At 47.3% G+C, this 21816-nt stretch overlaps 1 protein-coding gene across 2 annotated transcripts in view; it reads right to left on the reverse strand.

The window, feature by feature from the left end:
• The window catches only part of nlrc5 (NLR family, CARD domain containing 5), a 191942-nt gene that overhangs the window by 118798 nt on the left and 51328 nt on the right, over positions 1-21816 (reverse strand). For both annotated transcript variants that reach the window (XM_078211022.1, XM_078211023.1), the window contains 4 exons: positions 15320-15391; positions 13875-14015; positions 6667-8416; positions 62-145 (listed from right to left, as the gene is read on the reverse strand). In XM_078211022.1, coding sequence (XP_078067148.1) covers positions 62-145; positions 6667-8416; positions 13875-14015; positions 15320-15391 — 2047 coding nt within the window. The remainder of the gene's footprint in view (positions 1-61; positions 146-6666; positions 8417-13874; positions 14016-15319; positions 15392-21816) is intronic.

Here is a 21816-nt window from a genome sequence, read left to right on the forward strand (position 1 = left end):
TTGCAATTACATTACATTAGAAACTATAATTATTACAATATAGTGTTAATAAATATCTTACATAAGCTTCTTTAGACTGTTGATTCTGGGAATGATTTCAGATAACGTTCCAGCAAATTTGTCCTCGTATTTTCTGCTTTTGAAACTACAATTGGAAAAGGGAGAATTAAAACACACGCCTTTCGTGATATTTAATAAATGAAACAAAATTAAAGCATTCTTTGTCAGACAGTGCTAAACTTCAGAATTCTGACATCAATTAATTTGCTTTTGATCATCAGAGTCATATCCTTGGTGGCAAGTGGTTAACACTGCTGCCTCACAGCGCCAGGGACCCAGGTTCAATTCTGGCCTTGGGTCACTGTCTGTGCAGAGCTTGCACTTTCTCCCCGTGTCTGCGTGGGTTTCCTCCCACAGTTGAAAGATGTGCAGGTTAGGTTGATTGGCCATGGTAAATTGACCCGAGTGTCAGGGGGATTAGCAGGGTAAATGTGTGGGGTTACGGGGATAGGGCCTGGGTGGGATTGTGGTTGGTACAGACTTGACGCCGCCTTCTGTACTGTAGGGATTCTATGATTCTATATCCTCCGGAATCTTAAAGGGCTGGATTAATTGCAAATTTGTCACATGCCAGTTATTTCTGTTTGCTCATGGGCGCAGCCACTGAGGAACCGGGGGTAAAGGATACAATCCATCTTTTCTCCTCTTCCGGATTTTGTGAGATCCACTTAAAAACGGGATCCCTACGATGCTGCAAGGAATATTTTAAATCAAAGATTCCATGATCCTGCCAAGGGGATAGCGTTGCTGCATGTCCTGCTACTATCAATTGTACTCACTTTCTTTTTCAACAGCCCAATTCTTCCCCTCCCATATTTAAGGATTGATTTAAAAAATGGTGAGAGCTGGTTCTGGCTCCTTTCACCCTGGGAACTGTGTGTGAATCCCACTTTTGCATCCCCTTTTTCACAGATCATGCTTTGAAGTTAAATGAAATCAGTTCATTTCTACCCAGTTCCTAATGAGGAGAGGCCACGGGGCACAACATCACTCACTATTTGCCACCGAATGCTATTCATTTACCCGTCGGGCTTGGGGAAGGCTAAGGGCAGCGGGTGTGAGAAATGGGAAAGAAAGCATCGACGGAGGGTATCTTACTGGCATTGGAGTTAAGGAACATCATTGGGAGAGGACAGGAGGAGGCTGACCATACAGCTGGACTGCACATGTCACCTGTGAGGGCTGGAGATGATGCAGCAGGCACCTGTTCTAAGGTCACATCATTTCCACTCTCAGCAGGCCAATGGGACATGTGAAAGAAATGCCCAGAGCTCATGCCTTCGTCCTTCACCCCCCCCCCCCCCCCCCCCCCCCCGCCCCCTCGCCATTCTTGATTCCTTTCCCTGTCCAAGGATCTGGCTGGCCTCAGTGCCTCCCTCTGCCGTGTGGCTGAGGGTGGCATGGTGGCACAGTGGTTGGCACTGCTGCCTCACAGTTCCAGAGACCCGGGTTCAACCCCAGCCTTGGATGACTGTGTGGAGTTTGCACATTCTCCCTGTGTCTGCGTGGGTTTCCTCCGGGTGCTCTGGTTTCCTCCCATAGTCCAAAGATGTGCTGGTTAGGTGGACTGGCCACTTAATGTACAAGGATGTGTAGGTTAGGGGGATTAGCGGGGTAATTACGTGGGGATAGGGCCTGGGTGGGATATTCTGTCGGAGAGTCAATGCAGGCTTGATGGGCCGAATGATCTCTTTCTGCACTGTCGGGAATCTATGAAGTAGCGTTATGTTGTTTGGGTACAGTTCTTCCTCGGTGGTTAGGCAACAGGAACAGAAAGGATAAAAAATGCAAAGCAGTCAGTGTACCAGCAGCTGAACTATTACTCTGATCAACAACGAGAGGGAGAGCCTCAGCGCCAGCCTAACACAAGTATAAAATTTAACAGAAAAACTCTACAGATCTGGCAGCATCTGTGGGGAGAGAAACTAAGCCCAATATGACTCTTCTTTGGAGCATTTTATAAGGATTCAAAATGTTAATACTGTTTCTCTCTCCTCCGATGCTGTCAGACTTGCTGGGCCCTATTTTACCATTTTGAGTCTAAGTGCTGGGCGGACTTGAAACTGGGAGTGTTTCAGATCTGAGTTTTAGACCCATTCTCAGGCGCCCCCATACGCACTCTGCCTGCAAAAATATCAGCAATTCCGAATCGCGCTGCAGAAGCCTGTGGCCGGGGCTTATCGCGCCTGAAACCCTGCAGCTCCAATCGGCGTCTCCAACTGCGCATGCACAGAAAAAAATGATAGAATAACGCTCCTCTGCCACATCCCTCCTGGGAAGATAATGCCTCCCCTGGCCCCCACATAGACTGCCCCACCCCCCTTTACTGACCCCACTTATCCCCTCACCCCCTCCTCCACCCAGACCGACCGTGGGCCCCTCCCCCCCCCTGACCAATCTCAGGCAGAGTGATCCACCCTTCCCCCCCACTGATCTCAGGCAGAGTGGCAGCAGACACCCCTTCCCCACTGATCTCAGGCAGAGTGGCAGCAGAGCCCCTTCCTCCCCCCACCCCCCTCCCCCCGATCTCAAGCAGAGAGCTGTCAGACACTCGGCACTTACCTCCTCACTAACCCTCACTGATGGAGCGCCTGAATCGGACTTATATGGAGCATGTCTGTTTCGTGCCGGTTCCGAATGGGCGAACACGGTGCAAAGGGAGAATGTGCCGGTAAAGTTGGGCGTGCAGCCATTAAGTCCATTTAAATGCACGCAAATGCATTTAAATGGCCGTCGTGTCCGTTTTGGACCTAGTCCCAATCGCAGCCATTTTCGGGCCTTGGTAAAGGGGGAACCAATGCAGAGGTGGGCGCAGATCAAGCTATTTGCCTCGTGCCCGACTTTACCAAGTTTTAGCACCCGAAAACGGGCGCAACACAACGGTAGAATCGGGCCCGCTGAGTTTTTCCAGAATTTTCTGTTTTTGGTTTCAATTTCCAGCGTCCACAGTATTTAGCTTTTATTGAAGGCTGGATTGGCAGATTTTGATCTTGCAGGGAATCAAGGGATGTGGAGAGCAGCTGAGAAAGTGGAGTTGAAGCCAAAGACCAGTCATGATCGTATTGAATGACAGAGCAGACTCGATGGGCTGAATGGTCTACTCCGGCTCCTACTTCTTCTGTTCTGATATGTAGGTGCCAAGAATGAAAAAGTCAGAACAATGCAGCAAGGGAGGGAGGGCAAAGGTTAATTGCCTTTCTATCCTAATTGAAAGAAAATCAGCCATGATCGAATGGCGGATTGGACTGGATGGGCCGAATGGCCCAATTCTGCTCCTATGTCTTATGAACTTAAGAAAAATAAGAAAAGGGAAGATTCTAGTTCCAAATAAACTCCAGTGAATTATATGAATTTTATGCACGAGATTTGCATTGAATAAATATCATGTTGCACTATGAGTGACACGATTGTGTAAAGGAATATATTACGTACATGCAAGTGCGATCATTCTGACTGGACTTAATTTTTTTTTAAAGTGCTGGTGAGGCAACAACTGTGGAGAGAGAGTGAGAGTTTACATGTCAGTTTGATGGTGGCACAGTGGTTGGCACTGCTGCCTCACAGTGACCCGGGTACAATTCCTGCCTTGGGTCACTGTGTGGAGTTTGCACATTCTCCCTGAGTCTGCGTGGGTTTCCTCCCACAGTCCAAAGATGTGCAGGTTAGTTTGATTGGCCATGCTAAAATTGTCCATAGTGTCCCGGTATGTGTCGGTTACAGGGATTAGCAGGGCAAATATGTAATGTGAATGTGTGGGGATGTGGGGATGGGGCCTGGAGTGGGATTGTTGTTGGTACAAACTTGATGGGCTGAATGGCCTCCTTCTGCACTGTAGAGTTTCTGTTATTTCTTATGTCAGAACTGGATTAAGTTATGATTTAATAATGTGCAAACAAGTACAGGGACAGGGTAAACGGGTGCTCAGTTGAACAAAAGGGAAGATAGATGAAAGAACGGAAGGCAGGAGTGAATTTAAATAACAAAAATCAAAAGAGGGTGATAATGGAACAAGGAAAGAAACAAAAGATGAATCTTGTATCAATTGCAAGGTTTATTCTTGCCAGAGTTGTGTGGTCTGAAGTTGCTGAACTCAATGTTGAGGATTGGGGCGGCACGGTAGCACAGTGGTTAGCACTGCTGCTTCACAGTTCCAGGGTCCTGGGTTCGATTCCCTGCTCGGGTCACTGTCTGTGTGGAGTTTGCACATTCTCCTCGTGTCTGCGTGGGTTTCCTCCGGGTACTCCGGTTTCCTCCCACCGTCCAAAGATGTGTGGGTTAGGTTGATTGGCCAGGTTAAAAATTGTCCCTGAGATGTGTAGTTAGAGGGATTAGCGGGTAAATATGTGGGGGTAGGGCCTGGGTGGGGTTGTGGTCGGTGCAGACTTGATGGGCCGAATGGCCTCCTTCTGCACTGTAGGGTTTCTATGTTTCTACGTTTCTATGACAGAGGCTGTACTCAGGTGTGCTGCTGCTTCTCCATTCCCTTGGTTCTGTTCTTGCTTGTAAATTGTTAAACTTCGAACCTTATCCAGATACTGACCTACCGACCTGCTATTTTCAGCATTCTCTGCTTTATTTCAGATTTCCAGCAGCTGCAGTACTTTATTTAAAGAAAATAATCATTGATTTGGATTATTTCAATGGCATGATTATCCAGCAGTTATCAGAAATTGGGATACAATTTCAGCTTTAACTTTACCCAAAAACATCACCAGAGTGGTGTGGAAGGAACATCAGGGAGGAGGGTGCAGCAGAGAGGGGGCCCAGCGGGGAGAGGGGTGCCCAGCAGGGAGGGGGCGCCCAGGCGGGGATGGGGGTCCAGTGGGGAGGGGGCGTTTGCTGGGGAGGATAGTCTGCTGGGGCGGAGAGTCTGGCAAGAGGTGAAGCATTGAGCTGGGAGGGGTGCCTGGCAAAAGAGGTGCCTGGCAGGGAGGGAGAGGTGCCTGGCAGGTCAGGTATGCCAGGCAGGAAGGGATGCCTGGCAGAGAGGGGTGACTGGCAGGGAGGGGTGACTGGCAGGGAGGGGTGACTGGCAGGGAGGGGTGACTGGCAGGATGGGGTGACTGGCAGGATGGGGTGACTGGCAGGGAGGGGTGACAGGCAGAATGGAGACTGGCAGAGAGTGGAGACTGGCAGAGAGTGGAGACTGGCAGGGAGCAGAGAGTGACAGAGAGGGGAGACTGGCAGGGAGGGGAGAGTGGCAGAAAGGGGAGACTGGCAGGGAGGGCTACCAGACAGAGAGGGGTGCCTGACAGGCAGAGGTGAAAACCCATAGTGGAGCCTCCACTTCACCTCTCAAAAACAGAAAGGCAGATGGGCTGTCTAATTCTCAGCTGGATTTTCTTCCTCGTCCAAGGAAATATTTTTTGTTCAGGGTTGGAAACAAAATGCTAGTCCACTCCAGACTTAACGTCTGCTTATTTGTGACTTTATTTTGCCTCATTTGCTGATGCAAATGTTGCTGTGAGTTCAAGTTTTGTGTTCCACATTTTAAGCAAATACATTAGTTTTGGACAGCTGCATCAAGAATTGAATGGAAAACCATAGGTCTGAGAAATGATTTCCTCTGTTCACTGAATCAGCAAGAGCATTCTTTATGAATATGGTTAGCCGTAGATTTCCAACAGGCAGAAGAAATGGTTAACGAGGGATTAAGTGAAATGCCGAGAGTGTTGGTTTGGAGTTATTGTGGTTTCGACGTGTGCATTCTTTAAGAAATCAGCTGGCCAGGACAATGAAATGTTTCACACGGCAAGCTGTACATCAGTGAAGCTCATCTCTCCGTGTATGAATGCTCTTTACTTCATGCTTGGAAAGCAATGAAGTAGATTGTGAATTCCACTTAAACCTCTCGCCAAATTGGGTGAGGCGTGATTCACTCAAGGTGTGGGTCTATGGTCTGCAACATTTTCAGTAGACAGGAAGGTCCAAACAGACCACAGGCCAAGGAACCAGTCCACAATAATAATAAGGTGAAGGAGCAGAGTAGGCTAATTGGCCCACCCAATTGATGCTAACTCTGGCCTTGGCTGATATTCACAAGGTATCCACCCAAACCAGCACCAGCATCAAACTCATGACCAGCAGAAGAGAAAGAGAGGGGAGACTTTACCGACAACATTGATATCAAGGCTTTGGAATAGATTTGGCAAAACTCCATTTTTGGTGAGGAGTTGAATGGAAGCCAAGATGGGAGAAATCAGCCAGTGACCCCTCCCCCCCCCCCACCCCACCCCCCTCCATGCTCAAATTTCCAGTAATTAAAATGAACGGCAAACACCAGAATTCAGCATCATCTCCATGTGTGACAGACACCTCACAGAGAATGACAAGTTCCTCTCAAAAATAAGGGGTGAACTTTCCTCTTCTGCCTCTCCCCCACCCCCCCCCGCCGTAGCGGGCGAGGGGCGGTGTATGAACAGGTCCACTGACCTCAGGCGAGATTTTCCAGTTTCGGAAAATCCCGCCCAAACCCTCCAGGACTGGGCAGGTACAAAGTCCACAACATCTGAGAGATGCTGTGGATTGAATTGAGAAGCCAAATTCCAGTCAATGCAAGGCCCTGAGGCCCCACGATAAATGTAAAGATCATGTGCTTTTACTCACACCAAAACCTCGATGTTCTTGCAAGTAGCCAAAATGGTGACACATTCTAGGTCCATGGCACAACCTCCGATATCCAGGCAGATACAGCTGGCTCCACTGTTTATAACGAAAGTCAAAACAGTCATATCCACCGGAGTAAGCCGAAAGTTTCGAAGCTCAAATTTGGACTTTAAATGTGCCGCAACCTCCCGGGCGAGCTCACGATCTTGTGTCTCGTACACACAGTGGCACAACTCGATTATTTTCGGCCCGGTTAAATTGGTGGCAGCCAACTTCCGCAGGTTCTGTAAAATGGCCTTCTGCTTCTTTTGTACCCATACCTCATTCTTGCTGGACAAGGTGCTAAGGAACTGCTTACATCCCTTCGAAGCCAATCCCGATAAAAACACGTGGACGGCATCGGTGAACACGTTTTTCATGTCATTCTTCGATGTCCATTTGGATTTGAGGTAAAACCTGCGTTTTAGCATTTGGTCAGTAATGGTGCTGTCAATCATCTGATGCAGCGCGGCCAGGAATTCTTGGAGGGTCAAGTGAATGAAGGCGTGTCCATTCTCCTGGTTCTGGTCAATTGTCTTCACTTCAAAGGTGGTGAGAAACCCATACGAGGAAGCAAAGTTCGTAACTTTTTCAGAGAGGAGGTCTCTTGAATAAAAGACGGACTTACTCTCCTGGAGTCCCTTTCTTGCAAGATTGCAAAGTCCCTGGATCTCTTCTCGGTATTTGTTTAGCAGCCGGTTTCCAGTGTTAGCGTTGGTCTCTTTGCTACTGGTACCTTTCTTTAAAAACACAGTAAGCATCTCGATGTAGAATTGTGTCATTGTGTGAGGTAGCTTGGGTTCTAAATGACTTCGAGATAACAAGTGCTCTAAACAAAGGAAGACTATCCAGCACATGGCTGGAATGTAGCACACATTTAGTATCTTTCTATTCTTCTGCAAGTGGCAGGTTGCCTGACGATTGTGCTTGCCATCCTTGAAGAAGCGATTGGCATATTCTTCAATTTTGCACTGGTTGAACCCCGAGACTTCCCCCACCTGGCCCACAACATCCAAAGGCAAGCAGAGGATGTCCTTGGGTCGGGACGTTATTAGAATCGTACATCCCGGGAGCAGTTTCCCATTATACAGGCTGGAAAATAACTGCCCCACCGATAGCGGCGCGATGGGGTCATCGGAAACAACAGAGGTACAGACGGAAGCTTTCCCTGCAAACTCGTCGAAGCCATCAAACAGGATCAGAATCTTCTTGGGGTTTCCTATTATGAATCGAAATACGGAGTGGGAGCTCCTTTCTGGCTGAAGAAACAAGTCAAATAACATACTCTTCAGACCTATGCTTCCTTTGATCAGATTCAGTTGGCGGAACTCAAACAGAAACACGTACTGGAACTGACAGACAGCCCCTCGCGTCCACTCATAGCAGATCTTGTGCATCAACTTGGTCTTTCCAGTTCCTGCCTTGCCCAGCAGAATGTGCACTCTGCAATTGGAGGTGTGCTTTCCGTTGAGGAACTCTGCTAGGTTTGCGACTGAACCCTGATTCTCTTCCAGCCCGGGCGCACTGAGCACATCGTCCCGGCTGGCATCTATTCGCTCCTTCAGTTTGGCCACGCTTCCAGCCTTCATGGTCAGACTTCTGAACGTCTGGTCGAGGGTCACTTGTTTCAGCTGGTCTTCTTTTGCCAGGTTGGCTTCATATTTCTGAGAGATGTTCCGTATCATTAATGATTTATAATCCTCAGCAAAATCTGTTGACACAAAATGTAAAATTCATCAGAGTCCAAAGAAAATGGAGAAAAATATCTGAGCATTAAAAATCTTGTGCACATCCATTGTAGGGGAGTTGTAGGAATGCCCTGACCAATATTTACCCCTTTACAAATATCATTTTAAAAACAAAATCTGGTTATCATGATATTGCTGCTTGTCAGAGTTTGCTGTATGGAAATTGGTTGCTGTGTTTACAACAGTGACCAGGCCTCAAGAGTACTTCATTGACTATAAAGCACTCTAGACCATCCTAAGGTCATGAAAGGAGTTAAATGCAAGTCTTTCTTTCATGGCATCGCAGCTTACAAAGATACAAAATTGAAATAAATCACCCAAACATATCTCAGCTCAGTGTCACACTTGTGTTCAATAAGTTGATGGTGACTGCCATGTGGTTGGATCTATTAAATCGCCATCAACTAGCTGTGAGCCAATCAAAGGAAGTTTGGTTGACTCTGTCAGTGTGAATGAGGAATCAGTAAAAGCCACAGACCACTGAGCAACCAAGTTGCACAGTTCTTTTGTTGCAAGCTAGCAATCTTAAACCAGCCTATGACAGGAAACATAGGGCCCGATTTTACCAAAACTTACGGGCGTGAAATCGCGGTAAAGTTGGGCGTCGGGCCTATACCGCGATCTGCACCCAATTCCGAGCAGATCGCGGCTTTACCGACACCTGATTCGGGCGCGGTCCGGCCCGCGCCTGAATCGGGCGGCCCGACGATTTAAATGCATTTGCATGCATTTAAATCGACTTAATGAACCGCACGCCCAACCCTACCGCTAAATCCCACTTTACCGTCTTCTGGCCTGTTCTGGGGGGGGGGGGGGGGGGGGGACCCAGATCGGGGGGGGGGGGGGGTGGACCCAGATCATCCTCTGGTCAGGGGGGGTTCCGCTGCCAGTCTGCGGCTGATCGGTGGGGAGGGAGGGGGCAGGGGCGTCCGCCGCCACTCTGCGGGTGATCCCTCCTCCCCACCGGAGGAATGAATCCCTCCTGCCGGACTGGACGTGCGGCCATGCCATCCCACAATACCTTCAGGATGAAGTGATTCCTCGAAGAAGGTGAAGCAGAACCGGCCGATTCCACAGTGGATCCCCATGAAAACCGGCTACAAGATCAGTACAAGTGCAAGAGGAGACACTGGAGAAGGACCAAGCTGGGCCTGTAAAGGGATAGACCATCACTGGTACACTACCAGCCACAGACACCTCTCCCGCTCTCTTGCCCCTGCAGGGAAGAGTAATCTGTGGCTGGTAGTGTACCAGTGATGGTGTATCCCTTTACAGGCCCAGCTTGGTCCTTCTTCAGTGTCTCCTCTTGGACTTGTACTGATCTTGTAGCCGGTTTTCATGTGGATCCACTGTGGAATCGGCCGGTTCTGCTTCATCTTCTTAGCGAGGAATCGCTTCATCCTGACGGTTTTGTGGGATGGCATGGCCGCACGTCCACTCCGGCAGGAGGGATTCGTTCCTCCGGTGGGGAGGAGGGATCGCCTGCAGAGTGGCGGCGGACCCCCCTGCCCCCTCCCTCCCCACCGATCGGCCGCAGACTGGCAGCGGAACCCCCCCCCCCCGACCAGAGGATGATTGCCAGGGAGCCGCTCTCTCCGCTTTCTGCTTTTTTTTTCGCGCCCGGGCACATTCTGTCAGATTTTTTTCGAACTGCGCATGCGCAGTTCAGAACTCTGATCGGTCCGCCAGCGCTAAGCCCCGCCCACAGCACGAATCGGACCGGAGCCGGCAAAACGGGTATGGGCGTGCTGGAAAGAGGATTCCAGGCCCAGATCTATTTGATGCCCAGATTCAGCACTTAGACTCAAAATGGTAAAATCAGGCCCATAATCTTAAAGCACCCCAAAAATACCCCGGCGTGATTTATCGAATTGGAACATTTTCCTCAGCTGAAAATGCATTAAAAGTAACAATTATAATGTTAATTAAATGTTTTTTTTAACTCCTAATGCTCTATCACTGGGAAGTTACATCTCTAAATGACTTAAAATAACAGATGGGGGACTGGAGTTTATGTCATAGGGAGGAATTTTCCCGTACCACCTGCCACGGGAATCGTAGCGGCCAGGACGAACCATGCAAAGGTCCGTTGCCCTCGGGTAAGACTTTACGGTCTTGGGGTGAGTGCAGCCGGAAAATCCCGCCCACAGTGTAGGTTCGTGGAGAAGCACTTGAACACTCTACACCCTAACTATGACTGTAACACTACATTCTGCACTCTCTCCTTTCCTTCTCTATGAAAGGTATGCTTTGGCTGTATAGCGTGCAAGAAACAATACTTTTCACTGTATGTTAATACATGTGACACTTATAAATCAAATCAAATCATTGAATACTTGGGATAGGTGGGGCAAGGTTTTGTAGGTCTTTTTAATGCCTGGGTTTATCCAGAGTAGCTGGAACCCATTGGCCACTATGGAAAGCCCTTGTCCACTGCAGTAATGTCCTAGAATGTCAGTTAGAGCTCTGTCCCTGCTGAGTCTGGTGAACACCACTGCAATACATGTGATGTGACTGATAGCAAGGCCAGCCTTTCAGCCAGCATGTGAAGACTTGCTGCTTATAAACGCTGCCCGCTCACTGTATTTCCTAATGCTGGAAAGTGTAGAAGCGTGTATGTCATAGTGAATGATCCTCCTGCTATTTAATACATTTCATGTCAAATGGTGCAGCACTCCTGTCAGTATAAAATTATACCAGTTCAAAGGTATCGCTAATGTATATGCTTTGTGTCTACTGCAAATATATTAACATTTTGGATCGTGTACTTTAAAGCTTCGAAAGCACAAAAGAAACCCAGTGGGAGAAATTTAGGAACAGAAGTACGCCATTCAGCACATCAAGCCAGGCCAGCCATTCAAAACAACATGGCTGATTGGACAATTCAATTCCTTTTACCCACACTATCCCCATAACCCTTTATGTTATTGTAATCAGAAATCTGTCAATTTTTACATTAAACACAATCAGTGACTGAGTTTCCACAACCCTCTGGGGTAGAGAATTTCAATGATTTACTTCCCTCTGTGTCAAGAAATCCTTCCTCATCTCGGTCCTAAGTGACATCCCTTTTATTTTGAAATTGTGCCCCCAGTTCTAGACTCCCTCAACCAAGAGAAGTATCTTACCTCCATCTGCCCCGTCTATTCCTTTCATTATTTTGTAGGTTTCAATAAGATCACCTCAAATTTTCCAAAACTCTGGAGAATATAGGCCCAGTTTCCCCAATCTCTCTTCATAAGACAGTCCCACCATCCCCAGAAAAATGCATTGCACTCCCTCTATTGCAATCTGGCTCCTATAGAACTGAAGCAAGACCTCGCTACTCTTGTAGTGTACACTCTGCGCCCCAGAGGGCTCACCTCTGGCACTGCCACCCTGGCAGAACTGGGATGCCACTGCCAGATTGGCAGTGCCAATGTAAGTGTCATGGGGCAGTCGTTCCTCACCATCTGGGGGCTATACCTACCTGTGTGCCCCCCCTCCCCCAGCATGGTGATCATGACTGGTTTGTGTTTTTGAAAACCAGTAGTGATTCACGCTGATGTGACATCATGCCTGCTGGACGGGAAGATACGGTCAGAGCAGAAGCAGTGGCGTCAAGTCTGCTGATGAGATTCTAATGTATGTTAATATATGCTAATCAGACTCGTGCCCTTGCTGGGTGTATACCTGATCGCATCAGTGCAGGGGCTTGGGGAAGATCCTGAACTTAAATCTTGCCTGCGCAAATCGCGTTTCGGCCTCTCGCGAGATTCAGCAGCCATTACAGGAATTGCGCCTCTCGCTGGCCTGGCTCTAAATCATGACCAATGTATCAGCAAATGAATTTCTTCCTCTCTTCTTCCTTTCTTCCTGTTCCTTTTCTGACTTTCCTTCAGTGCAAGAACAAGGATCCACAAGGAGTTGACAATTTGTACAACATCCCCTTAATCGTCCTCAAAATCTAACCTTTATTCGACCAATTCTCCCCAGAGAATATCTAAGCAACGAGTTTCAAGTGACAGGCTCAATATCACAATGTGCGCCATACCTAACACTAGCCCTGAGCTTCGTAAACACATGCTAATTGGCTAGCACAGCATCAATTAGCCTCCCACAAAAGACTGCAGCACACCCGAGAATCTACAAACAAATTGCAAACAGAGTTTATACACGCCAGCTCACACCAGCCGAGGAACACAAAGGGGTGTGCCAGGCCCCGCAACAGTCCAGCGATTAGTGATACAGCAAGTTACCAGGATCACCGAGGTGCTGCCCCAGGGGAGTGGCAGTGGCTGCCTGGCACAGAAACTCACTGCCCTCTCTCAGGATGGCAGCATGTGTGGTGCCACAACAGCCAATCCCTAGTGGCCTTACAAGATGCTGATCAGACATCCAACTCAGTCCTCCTCGGGCCAGGGCAGTGTTAAGTTGACCTGTAGACTCCTCATCTGAAAGTCAGGAGCCTTGCAGCAGCCATGCCGCAATGGTAGAACTGCATGGGAACAGTAGGATAGGCAGAGATACATGGAATAAAGGCACCAAGGGAATGTTTAAGAGTGATTAGCTGAATTTTGTATGGAATGTTGGTTTGTTTGATAGCATTTGTACGGAACAATGTTTTATGGTGCCTTTTGTTTCAGCATTGTGGGGTGTGCGCTGGAGTATTGAGGTTTGGAACTGAAACCTCTGCGGTCAATCAATATTACACCCTGACTGCATCACCATCTGTCTATTTTGCATATTTCCATCCCCAACATGGCGTCCACCACTCCATGTTGCCCTGTTGGGCTCAGAGTGACAAAAAGTGAGTGCTACGCATCCAAATTTTGTAGCCATAGAATTTAACAGCACAGGAAAAGGTCATTGTGCCTTTACCAATACTTGGAAAGAGTCCAATCCCCTGCCCTTTCCTCAGACCCCCGCAAATCCTTCCTTTTCTTGTAGACATTCCTTTACCTTTTGAAAGCTACTACTGAATCTGCTTCCACAGTGAATATTAGATTGGGACAAGTTGTACAAAAGTAAAGTTCTTCACCTCCTACTGCTGTTTTCACCTATTATCGCAGTTCTGGATCTTCTGATATTGGATCCGCTGACACAGGAGACAGATTGTTCTTATCTTCTCAATCAAAACGAACCCGGCCCCCCGACCATCAGTTACAACACCACTTTTAAATCTCTCCTTCACCATCTCTGCTCCACCCTAATTTCTCTCCTCTCACCAGTCCTCGATATGCCTTGCCCCTTGCTCCTCTAGTAAGTCCCTCCTGCACCAACTAGGAAGGATCTCGAGTCCTTTCAAAGTGCAGTACCCTGCATGAGACTCCAAACACCAGCCTAACAGTGAGTCCTAAAGGTTCAGCAAAACGTACATGCTTTGCCTCCATTGGTAAAGAGAAAGAACAAATGACCTTAAAATCGAATGTTAAGAATGACCTGAAATTGCTGGTAAATTCAAATACTCTTCTCCTGTTTGAGAGGGCGTGTTGTCCATTTCTCCAGGGTCTGGATTCCACATAGTGCAAGTGAAACTGGCCATGGAAGCGGGTGTAACTGCTGCTGTTTTGCAATGATTGCCTGAAGTAGAATAGGAAATAGCTTTCAGACTTATGCACAAACATCCATCAAAATATACAGAAATATGTTTTGAGCTTCATGATCGAACATTTTGTCACACTCTGCGGCCGTGTCATCTTCACAGAGATGCAAAAAAGGAAATTAATACGGGGACAACACTCAGAAAATTCCCCTCTGACTCACCCAGGCAACTGAAACTAATCCAAGGGATTGTTTATTGACAGTGAGGTCAGCAGGTACATGTACAGATTAAATCACTAACCTCGCCATTGCAGGGCAATCTGGGCCAAATCTGAATCCAATTATTCAGCTGAACTAGTGCCAATTCCTTGTTGTTGGGTCAAAGTCCTGTCTATTGTCAATGTGGATGTACCATCACTGAAAGCCTTCAGTGGGCCTTCAGCGGGGAGGGGGTGGTAATAAAATTGGGCCTTGTTTCCAGGGCAGATCAAACAGCCGAGTTGTGTAAAGCACTAATGGGCAATATGGGATCCTGATCACAGCAAGTCTGCAGTCACAGGCAGGTGGGGGGGCTCAATTTTCCAAGCCCTGGGGTGACAGGGTCGGAGGTGAGTGGGTGCCCAGGAAAATAACAGTGGGTGCCTCATCAGGGCTGCTCCCCAATGCATTCCCAGAGTGTGCACCATGTTGGATGTGCACAGCTAATTGAAATAATTCAGGCTCCAACTGGGGATGTTTTTTCTTCTAATGTACATTCTCTGATAGCAGAGCAGCCTCCCTCCCATCTCACCCTGTTGTGTTCGGGGGCCCCCAGCTTAATGGGGGTGGCCTCCTTGCAGCAGTGCAGACAGCATCCCCAAAAGAGGGTCCACAAACATCAAAGGACCTTCTGTGTATCCCAGTGATCCAAGCAGAGAGATTTCTCCTCTGATCTGAGAGGTCCCTCCACCCCCTTTAAATTATACACTTTTTTTTTCAGCTCCAAGGGTGTTTCCGTTTTAAAGCGAGCTCACATTCTCCGAGTTGCCTCAGCAGCATCACCTCTCTCGATGAGGCTCCAGTCCTCTGATTGGGCCTTCAGCATTGCAAAGTCACCCGCTTTTCATTATTAGACAACCAGCTTGGAGGCAGCCAATTAGAAGGTCACCTCTGGGAATACCTGTGCCAGTTGTGCTGCCGGTAACTGTGAGCTTGGGAATCCTTTTGTCATCCCAAAGCCCATGGAAAAACAAAATCCAAACGGGAGTGAGCAAATAGGCCAAGGGTCAAATACATAGATTTATCCCCGTGAGGCTAGTTTTTGTTGCAGCTCACAGTTATTACTATCTAGTGCTTCTAATTACCTTTTCTCGACCGTTTTTCTTCAGTAGGTTTAGGGTTTGTCACTTGTCCTGCTTTTCGTTTTCTTCCAATATCTAAAGAAGTTGTCGAGATATTAATGACACACTACTGAACAGATGAAGTGGGAATGTTTGTTCATGGCGACAAGTACGATTTGGGATTAGTCAGATTACTGGCAACTCGGCCAGGAAATACATATCAACTTTATGCTAAATCGTAAATTCTTTTATAACCAGTTGTCCACACACACATATAAAGAAATACATAACATTTTTATATATATGAGGAGGGTGTTCATTTAAATTCTATTTTTTGTACGCTAAACAGGTTCCTGACAACCTTCAGTGAGAATGGTGGCCTGCCATGAACCCACCATGAGAAACAAGACCGCAAGTTCCCGCTGATTATAACTTCCACCCCACATTCCTCAAAACCCCCTATAACCTTTCACCCCCTGGTTAAACAAGAATCTATCCAGCTCTGCCTTAAAAATATTCAAACACTCTGCTCCCACCGCTGTTTCTGGAATAGAGTTCCAGAAACCCATGACTCTCTAAGAGAAAACATTTCTCCTCATCTCCGTCTTCAATGAGCGACCTCGTATTTTTAAACAGTGACCCCTATTCTAGATTCTCTGACAAGATGAAACATCCTCTCCACATCCACCTTGTCAATACCATTCAAGATCATAAGGTTTCAATCAAGTCGCCTCTTACTCTTCTAAACTCCAGTGGATACAAATCTAACCTCTCCAACCTTTCCTCATAAGACAACTCGCCCATTCCTGGTATTAGTCTAGTAAACCTTCTCTGAAATGCTTATAATTCATTTACATCTTTCCTTAAATAAGGAGACTAATACTGTACACATACTCCAGATGTAGCCTCACCGATGCCCTGTACAACTGAAGCAAAATTGCGGCCAGAGAAAACAAGAAATAGAAGCAGGAATAGGCCACCAGGCTCTTCAGACCTGCCCCGCCATTCAATATGATCATGGCTGAGAAAGAGACAGAGAGAGAGTGAGGAGGGGAGAGACAGAGACAGAGGGGTGATCTTACCAAAAAATTCTAAGTCCCAAATGAGCGTGAAAATGGGAGAGTTTCAGATCCGTTTTTTCAGCAAGGCCACAAGTCCAAGCTTATGCCAGTCATTTGCACAGTCTGTTTCTTGCCAGTAGGGGATGGGGGCAAAGCCTTAGCTTGCCAGAAAGCCAGCAGCTCACAGTAGAGGGTGCAATCGCGCATGCACAGACCTCTCTGTTCTGTGCAATATCGCCCCTGGATATTGCCCGCCTCCCCCCGCGATCGCTGGCTTCCCTGGCCTATCACCCCCTCACCCACCTAGATATCGCTTGCCCACCCCCCGCCCCCCACTCACCAGCCCAGCCCGGCCAATCGCACTCCCAACCCCCAGCCCAGTCAGGTTGATTACCCCCCTCGAACCACCCCAGTTGATCACCAGTTGCAGAGTGTGCAGCTCCCCCCCCCCCCACCCTCATCCCAGTTGCGGATTGCGCAGCTTCCCTCTCACCCGCCTCCCCTTAGGCCCTGCCCCCATCCAAGCCTTGCCTGACTTCCCCTAGGCCCATGCCCATCCAGAACCCAGCCTTCCCCTTAGGTGCCGCCCCAGGCCCTGCCCCCTTGGCACTGCCCTGTGCCCGGTGAGTACTGCCAGTGCTAGACTGGCAGTGCCCAGGTGTCAGGCTGGCACTGCCACAGGGGCACTGCCACCCCCGCTCCCAACCAGTTGGAGGGGATCAATGGCCTCTGGTCCTATCGGCCAGGCCATCATGACTTCCCCATTGATGGGAATTATATGTGACCCTTGCCAGTGAGGACCTTCACTGGCAAGGCCGCTAAGGCAAGTGAGTCTGGACAGTTGCGCCCGGGCTCACTAATAATATTTAAATCTACGTTTAAATGGATTTATATATTGAGATCAGCCTTGCGCCCTTCCATTGCTGGGCATGAGGCTGATCTCGCTGGAAATCTGGGCCTAGTAAGATTGTGAGAGGGAAGAAACTGGGCGACCTTACCAGCTCACCCCACCCATTAACCGGCAGGACAAGAAGGTAAGATCACCCCCAGAGAGTGAAAGAGAGAGCGAGTCACATGCATATAGTGCCCAAACACTATAATGATTTGCAAGTTAGATCTCTTGCCTCCAGGTCAGAAGGTAATGGTTTCAAATACCACCCCATAGACTTGAGCACTAAGGCACAGTCTTCTGGCCAATTTTTATCCTTCAACTAACATCAGTGAAAAATAGAATCCAGTCATGCATCTCATTGGTATTTCATTTGTGGGACTTTGCTGTGAATTAACGGCCATGTTTCCTATAAGAAAGATCACAGGCCTTCTTTTCTCTTGCTTGCGTCTGCCTAATGCCAAGTCTCTGCCTCTGCCAGGGCTGTGGAAGTAACACAAGATCAGAATGGGGAAATGCACTGTTTGGATTGTGTGTCTTATTTTAATAAAGGGTCTGCTGCCTCTGTCACATCTCCGGCACATGAGCAAACACATTATTGATTCAATTCATCCAGAGGCCAGAAGAAGAATAATAAATACACCTCCATTTAAAAATTAATAGACCAGGGTGTTGCTTTGTGTTTTAAAGACGGATCTATTGCATGTCTTAGTTTTCGCACCATCACAGAGTAACTGATCCACGGATTTTATTTGGATTGTTCATTTTGAGTGTTCATATCACTACACCAACAAACGTCAAGCTTGGGTTACATTATGAGTGACAAGATTCTATTCCAAGTGTTCCAACTTCATACTTTCATGCATAAATTGAAGCAGTTCAGGGTCTAGGAACTGGTACAAACATTTACAGGATCACTATAGTTTTAACTTAGCAAAGATATTCCCAAAGAATACCTCAGCCAATTATTTGGCAGGGGGCAGGCCGATGGGGAGAGGGTGATGGGGGAAGGGAAGGGTGAGTGTATGAGGAGTGCAGAAAGAAAGTTTACCAAAATGGCCAATCCAGCTAAAATCTTCACTGTAATTCCAGTTCAAATTCTAGGTTAGATGGGTTGAATGTTTGTTTCGCCCCATAACTTCTCCCAATTAGGAACATCAAAGCATCGAAGTGCGTGATATTTTATTTGAATTCAATAAAATTATCTGGAATTAAGAATCTACTGATAACCATGAAACCATTGTCGATTGTCGGAAAAACCCATCTGGTTCACTAATGTCGTTTAGGGAAGGAAATCTGCTATCTTTACTTGGTTTGGCGTAAATTTGACTCCAGATCCACGGCAATGCGGTTGACTCTCAACTGCCCTCTGGAATGACCTTGCAAGTCACTCAGTACAAAGGCAACTGGGGATGAGCACCAAATGCTGGCCAGTCAGCGATGCCCATGTCCCACGAATGAATAAAAAAGAAGCCCTTTAAGCCTTTTCTACTCAATTTTGCCCAATACCTTGTATAATACACTCGTTAGGACTAATCTGGAGCACTGCATCCAGCTCTGGGCACTATACTTGAGGAAGGATGTGAAGGCATTGGAGAAAGTACAGAGAATATTCACATGAATTATTCCAGGGATACATAACTGTAACTATTAGGATAGATTAGAGAGATTGGGATTGTTTTCCTTGGAGAAAAGAAGACTGAGAGGGGACTTGATAGAGGTATTCAAGATCCTGAGGGATATGGACAGGGTAAATGGTGAGAAACTATTCCCACTCAAGAGAGCATCAAGAACTAGAGGGCACGGATTCAAAATAATGGGAAAAGGAGTATATGTTGTGTGAGGGAAAAGATTTTCATCCAGAGGGTGGTTGGAGTCTGGAACAAATTTCCTGAAGGACTGGTGGAGGTAGATTCAATCGAAGTGTTCAAAAGGGCAATTGGATTGCTATCTGAAAAGAAAGAATGTGCAAAGTTATGGAGATAAGGCAAGGGAGTGGGACCAGGTAGAATGCTCTTTCAGAGAGCCAGTGCAGAGTCGCTGGGCCAAATGGCCTCTTTATGCACTGTAAAAATTCTGTGATTTCCCTGAATACCTTTAGTTAACAAAAGTCTATCAACCTCAGCTTTAAAGTTAACAACTGATTGAGCATCATTTGCCGTTTGTGGTAGACAGTTCCAAACTTCTACCATCCTTTGTATGTAGAAGTATTTCCTCATTTCACTCCTGAAAGATTTGGCCGTCATTTTTAGACTGTCCCTAATTGTAGACTCCTTAATCAGTGGAAATGGAGTAAAATATGGGAAAGTGTCAGATTCTTCACTTTGGTAGGAAGGATAGAGAAGCAGAATTTATTTTCAAATGGAGTGCAACTTCCAAATGTTGATGTTCAGGGACACTTGGGCGTACTTGTACAAGGAACATACAGCTTTAGAATAAAAAGGTGACGTTGCCATAGTCCCAAATAACCATAGACTGCTCTCCCCTTTGAGTTGGGGTGGGGAGGTGGGGGTGTTATAACCTGAGGATCACCACCCCTCGGGCAAGGGGTAAGGTTGAGGTGACAAGCCTTCATGAGTAACCTCAGCTAATATAGGAATTGAACCCTGTATGGACAGCATGGTGGCACAGCGGTTAGCACTGCTGCCTCACAGCACCAGGCACCCGGGTTCAATTCCAGCCTCAGGTCACTGTCTGTGTGGAGTTTGCACTTTCTCCCCGTGTCTGCATGGGTTTCCTCCGGGTACTCTGGTTTCTTCCCACAGTCCAAAGATGTGCAGGTTAGGTTAATTGGCCATGATAAATTGACCCTAGTGTCAGGGGGATTAGCTGGGTAAATATGAGGGGCTATGGGGATAGTACCTGGGTGGGATTGTGGTCGGTGCAGACTCGATGGGCTGGATGGCCTCCTTCAGCACTGTAGGGATTCTGTGATTCTATGAACCCACACCGTTGGTATTACTCTTCATCAACTAACCAGCTAACTGACTCCCCAAGTATTGAAAGAGTGTTGTTACATTTGCTAACTTCCAATCTACCATTGTAGACTCTATGGAATTTTGGAAAATCAGTTCATTCACTATCTTTGCAACTATCCTTTTTCGGACTTTGCTGATATGGCTCACTTTAAGTTCCTTACTCTTAATAGTCCCTTGGTTACCCTCTATTTCTGGTATGCAATTTGTGTCTTCTACTGTGAAGTCAGGTGTGAAATCTTGCCAGTTCTGCTGAGGTAGCTTTGATGGCAGACTAGGAGGGAGATAGGACGAGAGGGAGTCTGGTCAGTGGGCCGACGGGTTCCAGCATCTGCTCTTGGCAGAGACAGGGTTGAAACAGCAAGGAGTAACTGTCTGGCAGTGTCCACTTCTTCTTGACAGCAAACAGGCCCTCCACAGGGGCCAAAGTCCAGCAGGTACCTGGAGGTGGCTTGCTGGTGGACGGCCAGCGAGAACCATGAGGCCTCTCCTACATACCTCCCAACCTCCTGCAGTGCCACAGGGATCAACAGGGCACAGCTGCAGCCCAAGACCATCCTATGGAAAGGGTTTTCCTCTACAATGGTGACCAGGCAGCTGTGGCCACAGCTTATTTTTTTTAAATGGAAACATTTTCAGAACGCATCTCAAATTGGAGGCTTCCTCACTTTCTACAACAGGAGGGTTCATCCCTGTCAGTGAGGGTGTCATCATTCCAAGGCTGTGCCTGGAGCAGGGTCTGACCGAGAAATGGCCCCAGTCAGCGAATATTTTTAAACAAAACATTTGTTCAAGATCGCTGTCATTTTCTCATTCCCCATGACAATTTCTCCTGCCTCTGCATCTAAGAGACCAACATTTATTTTAGCTGTTCTCTTCCTTTTTCTATATCTGTGAAAGTTCTAACATACTATTTCAATGTCCCTGACCAGTTTACTCTTACTCTGTTTTTCACCTTTGTTAATGAACTTTTGGCCACCCTTTGGTTGTTTCTAGAACTCACCTAATCCTTAGCCTTATTACTTTTCTTTGTAGCATTATAAGCCTCTTCTTTTAATATAACGCTGTCCTTAAGTTCCATAGTAAACAATGGATCTTTGTGTCCCATTCCTCTTGATTTAACGTCCAGCATTCCATTCAAGTTTTGATTATTTTCTGTTGCTGTACCTGGACCCCCTAAGATTCTTTGGACCTTTATGGCAATAGGCGGCACGGTGGCACATTGGTTAACACTGCTGCCTCACAGCGCCAGGGACTCGGGTTTGATTCCCGGCTTGGGTCACTGTCTGTGTAGAGCTTGCACGTTCTGCCCGTGTCTGCGTGGGTTCCTTCCGGGTGCTCTTGTTTCCTCCCACAGTCTGATTGCTGGTTAGGTGCATTGACCATGCTAAATTCTCCCTCAGTGTACCCGAACAGGTGCTGGAGTGTGGCAACTAGGGGATTTTCACAGCAACTTCATTGCAGTGTTAGCGTAAACCTACTTGTGACACTAATAAATAAACTTTAAACTTATCTAACTTAGAAAGTACACTTCTCTATCCTTTCCTTTCCAAAATGGATGGCCTCACTTTTGCCTACATTGAAACTGATTTATCA

Source organism: Mustelus asterias, chromosome 4, assembly GCF_964213995.1.
Source record: "Mustelus asterias chromosome 4, sMusAst1.hap1.1, whole genome shotgun sequence".
NCBI classification, from domain to species: domain Eukaryota; kingdom Metazoa; phylum Chordata; class Chondrichthyes; order Carcharhiniformes; family Triakidae; genus Mustelus; species Mustelus asterias.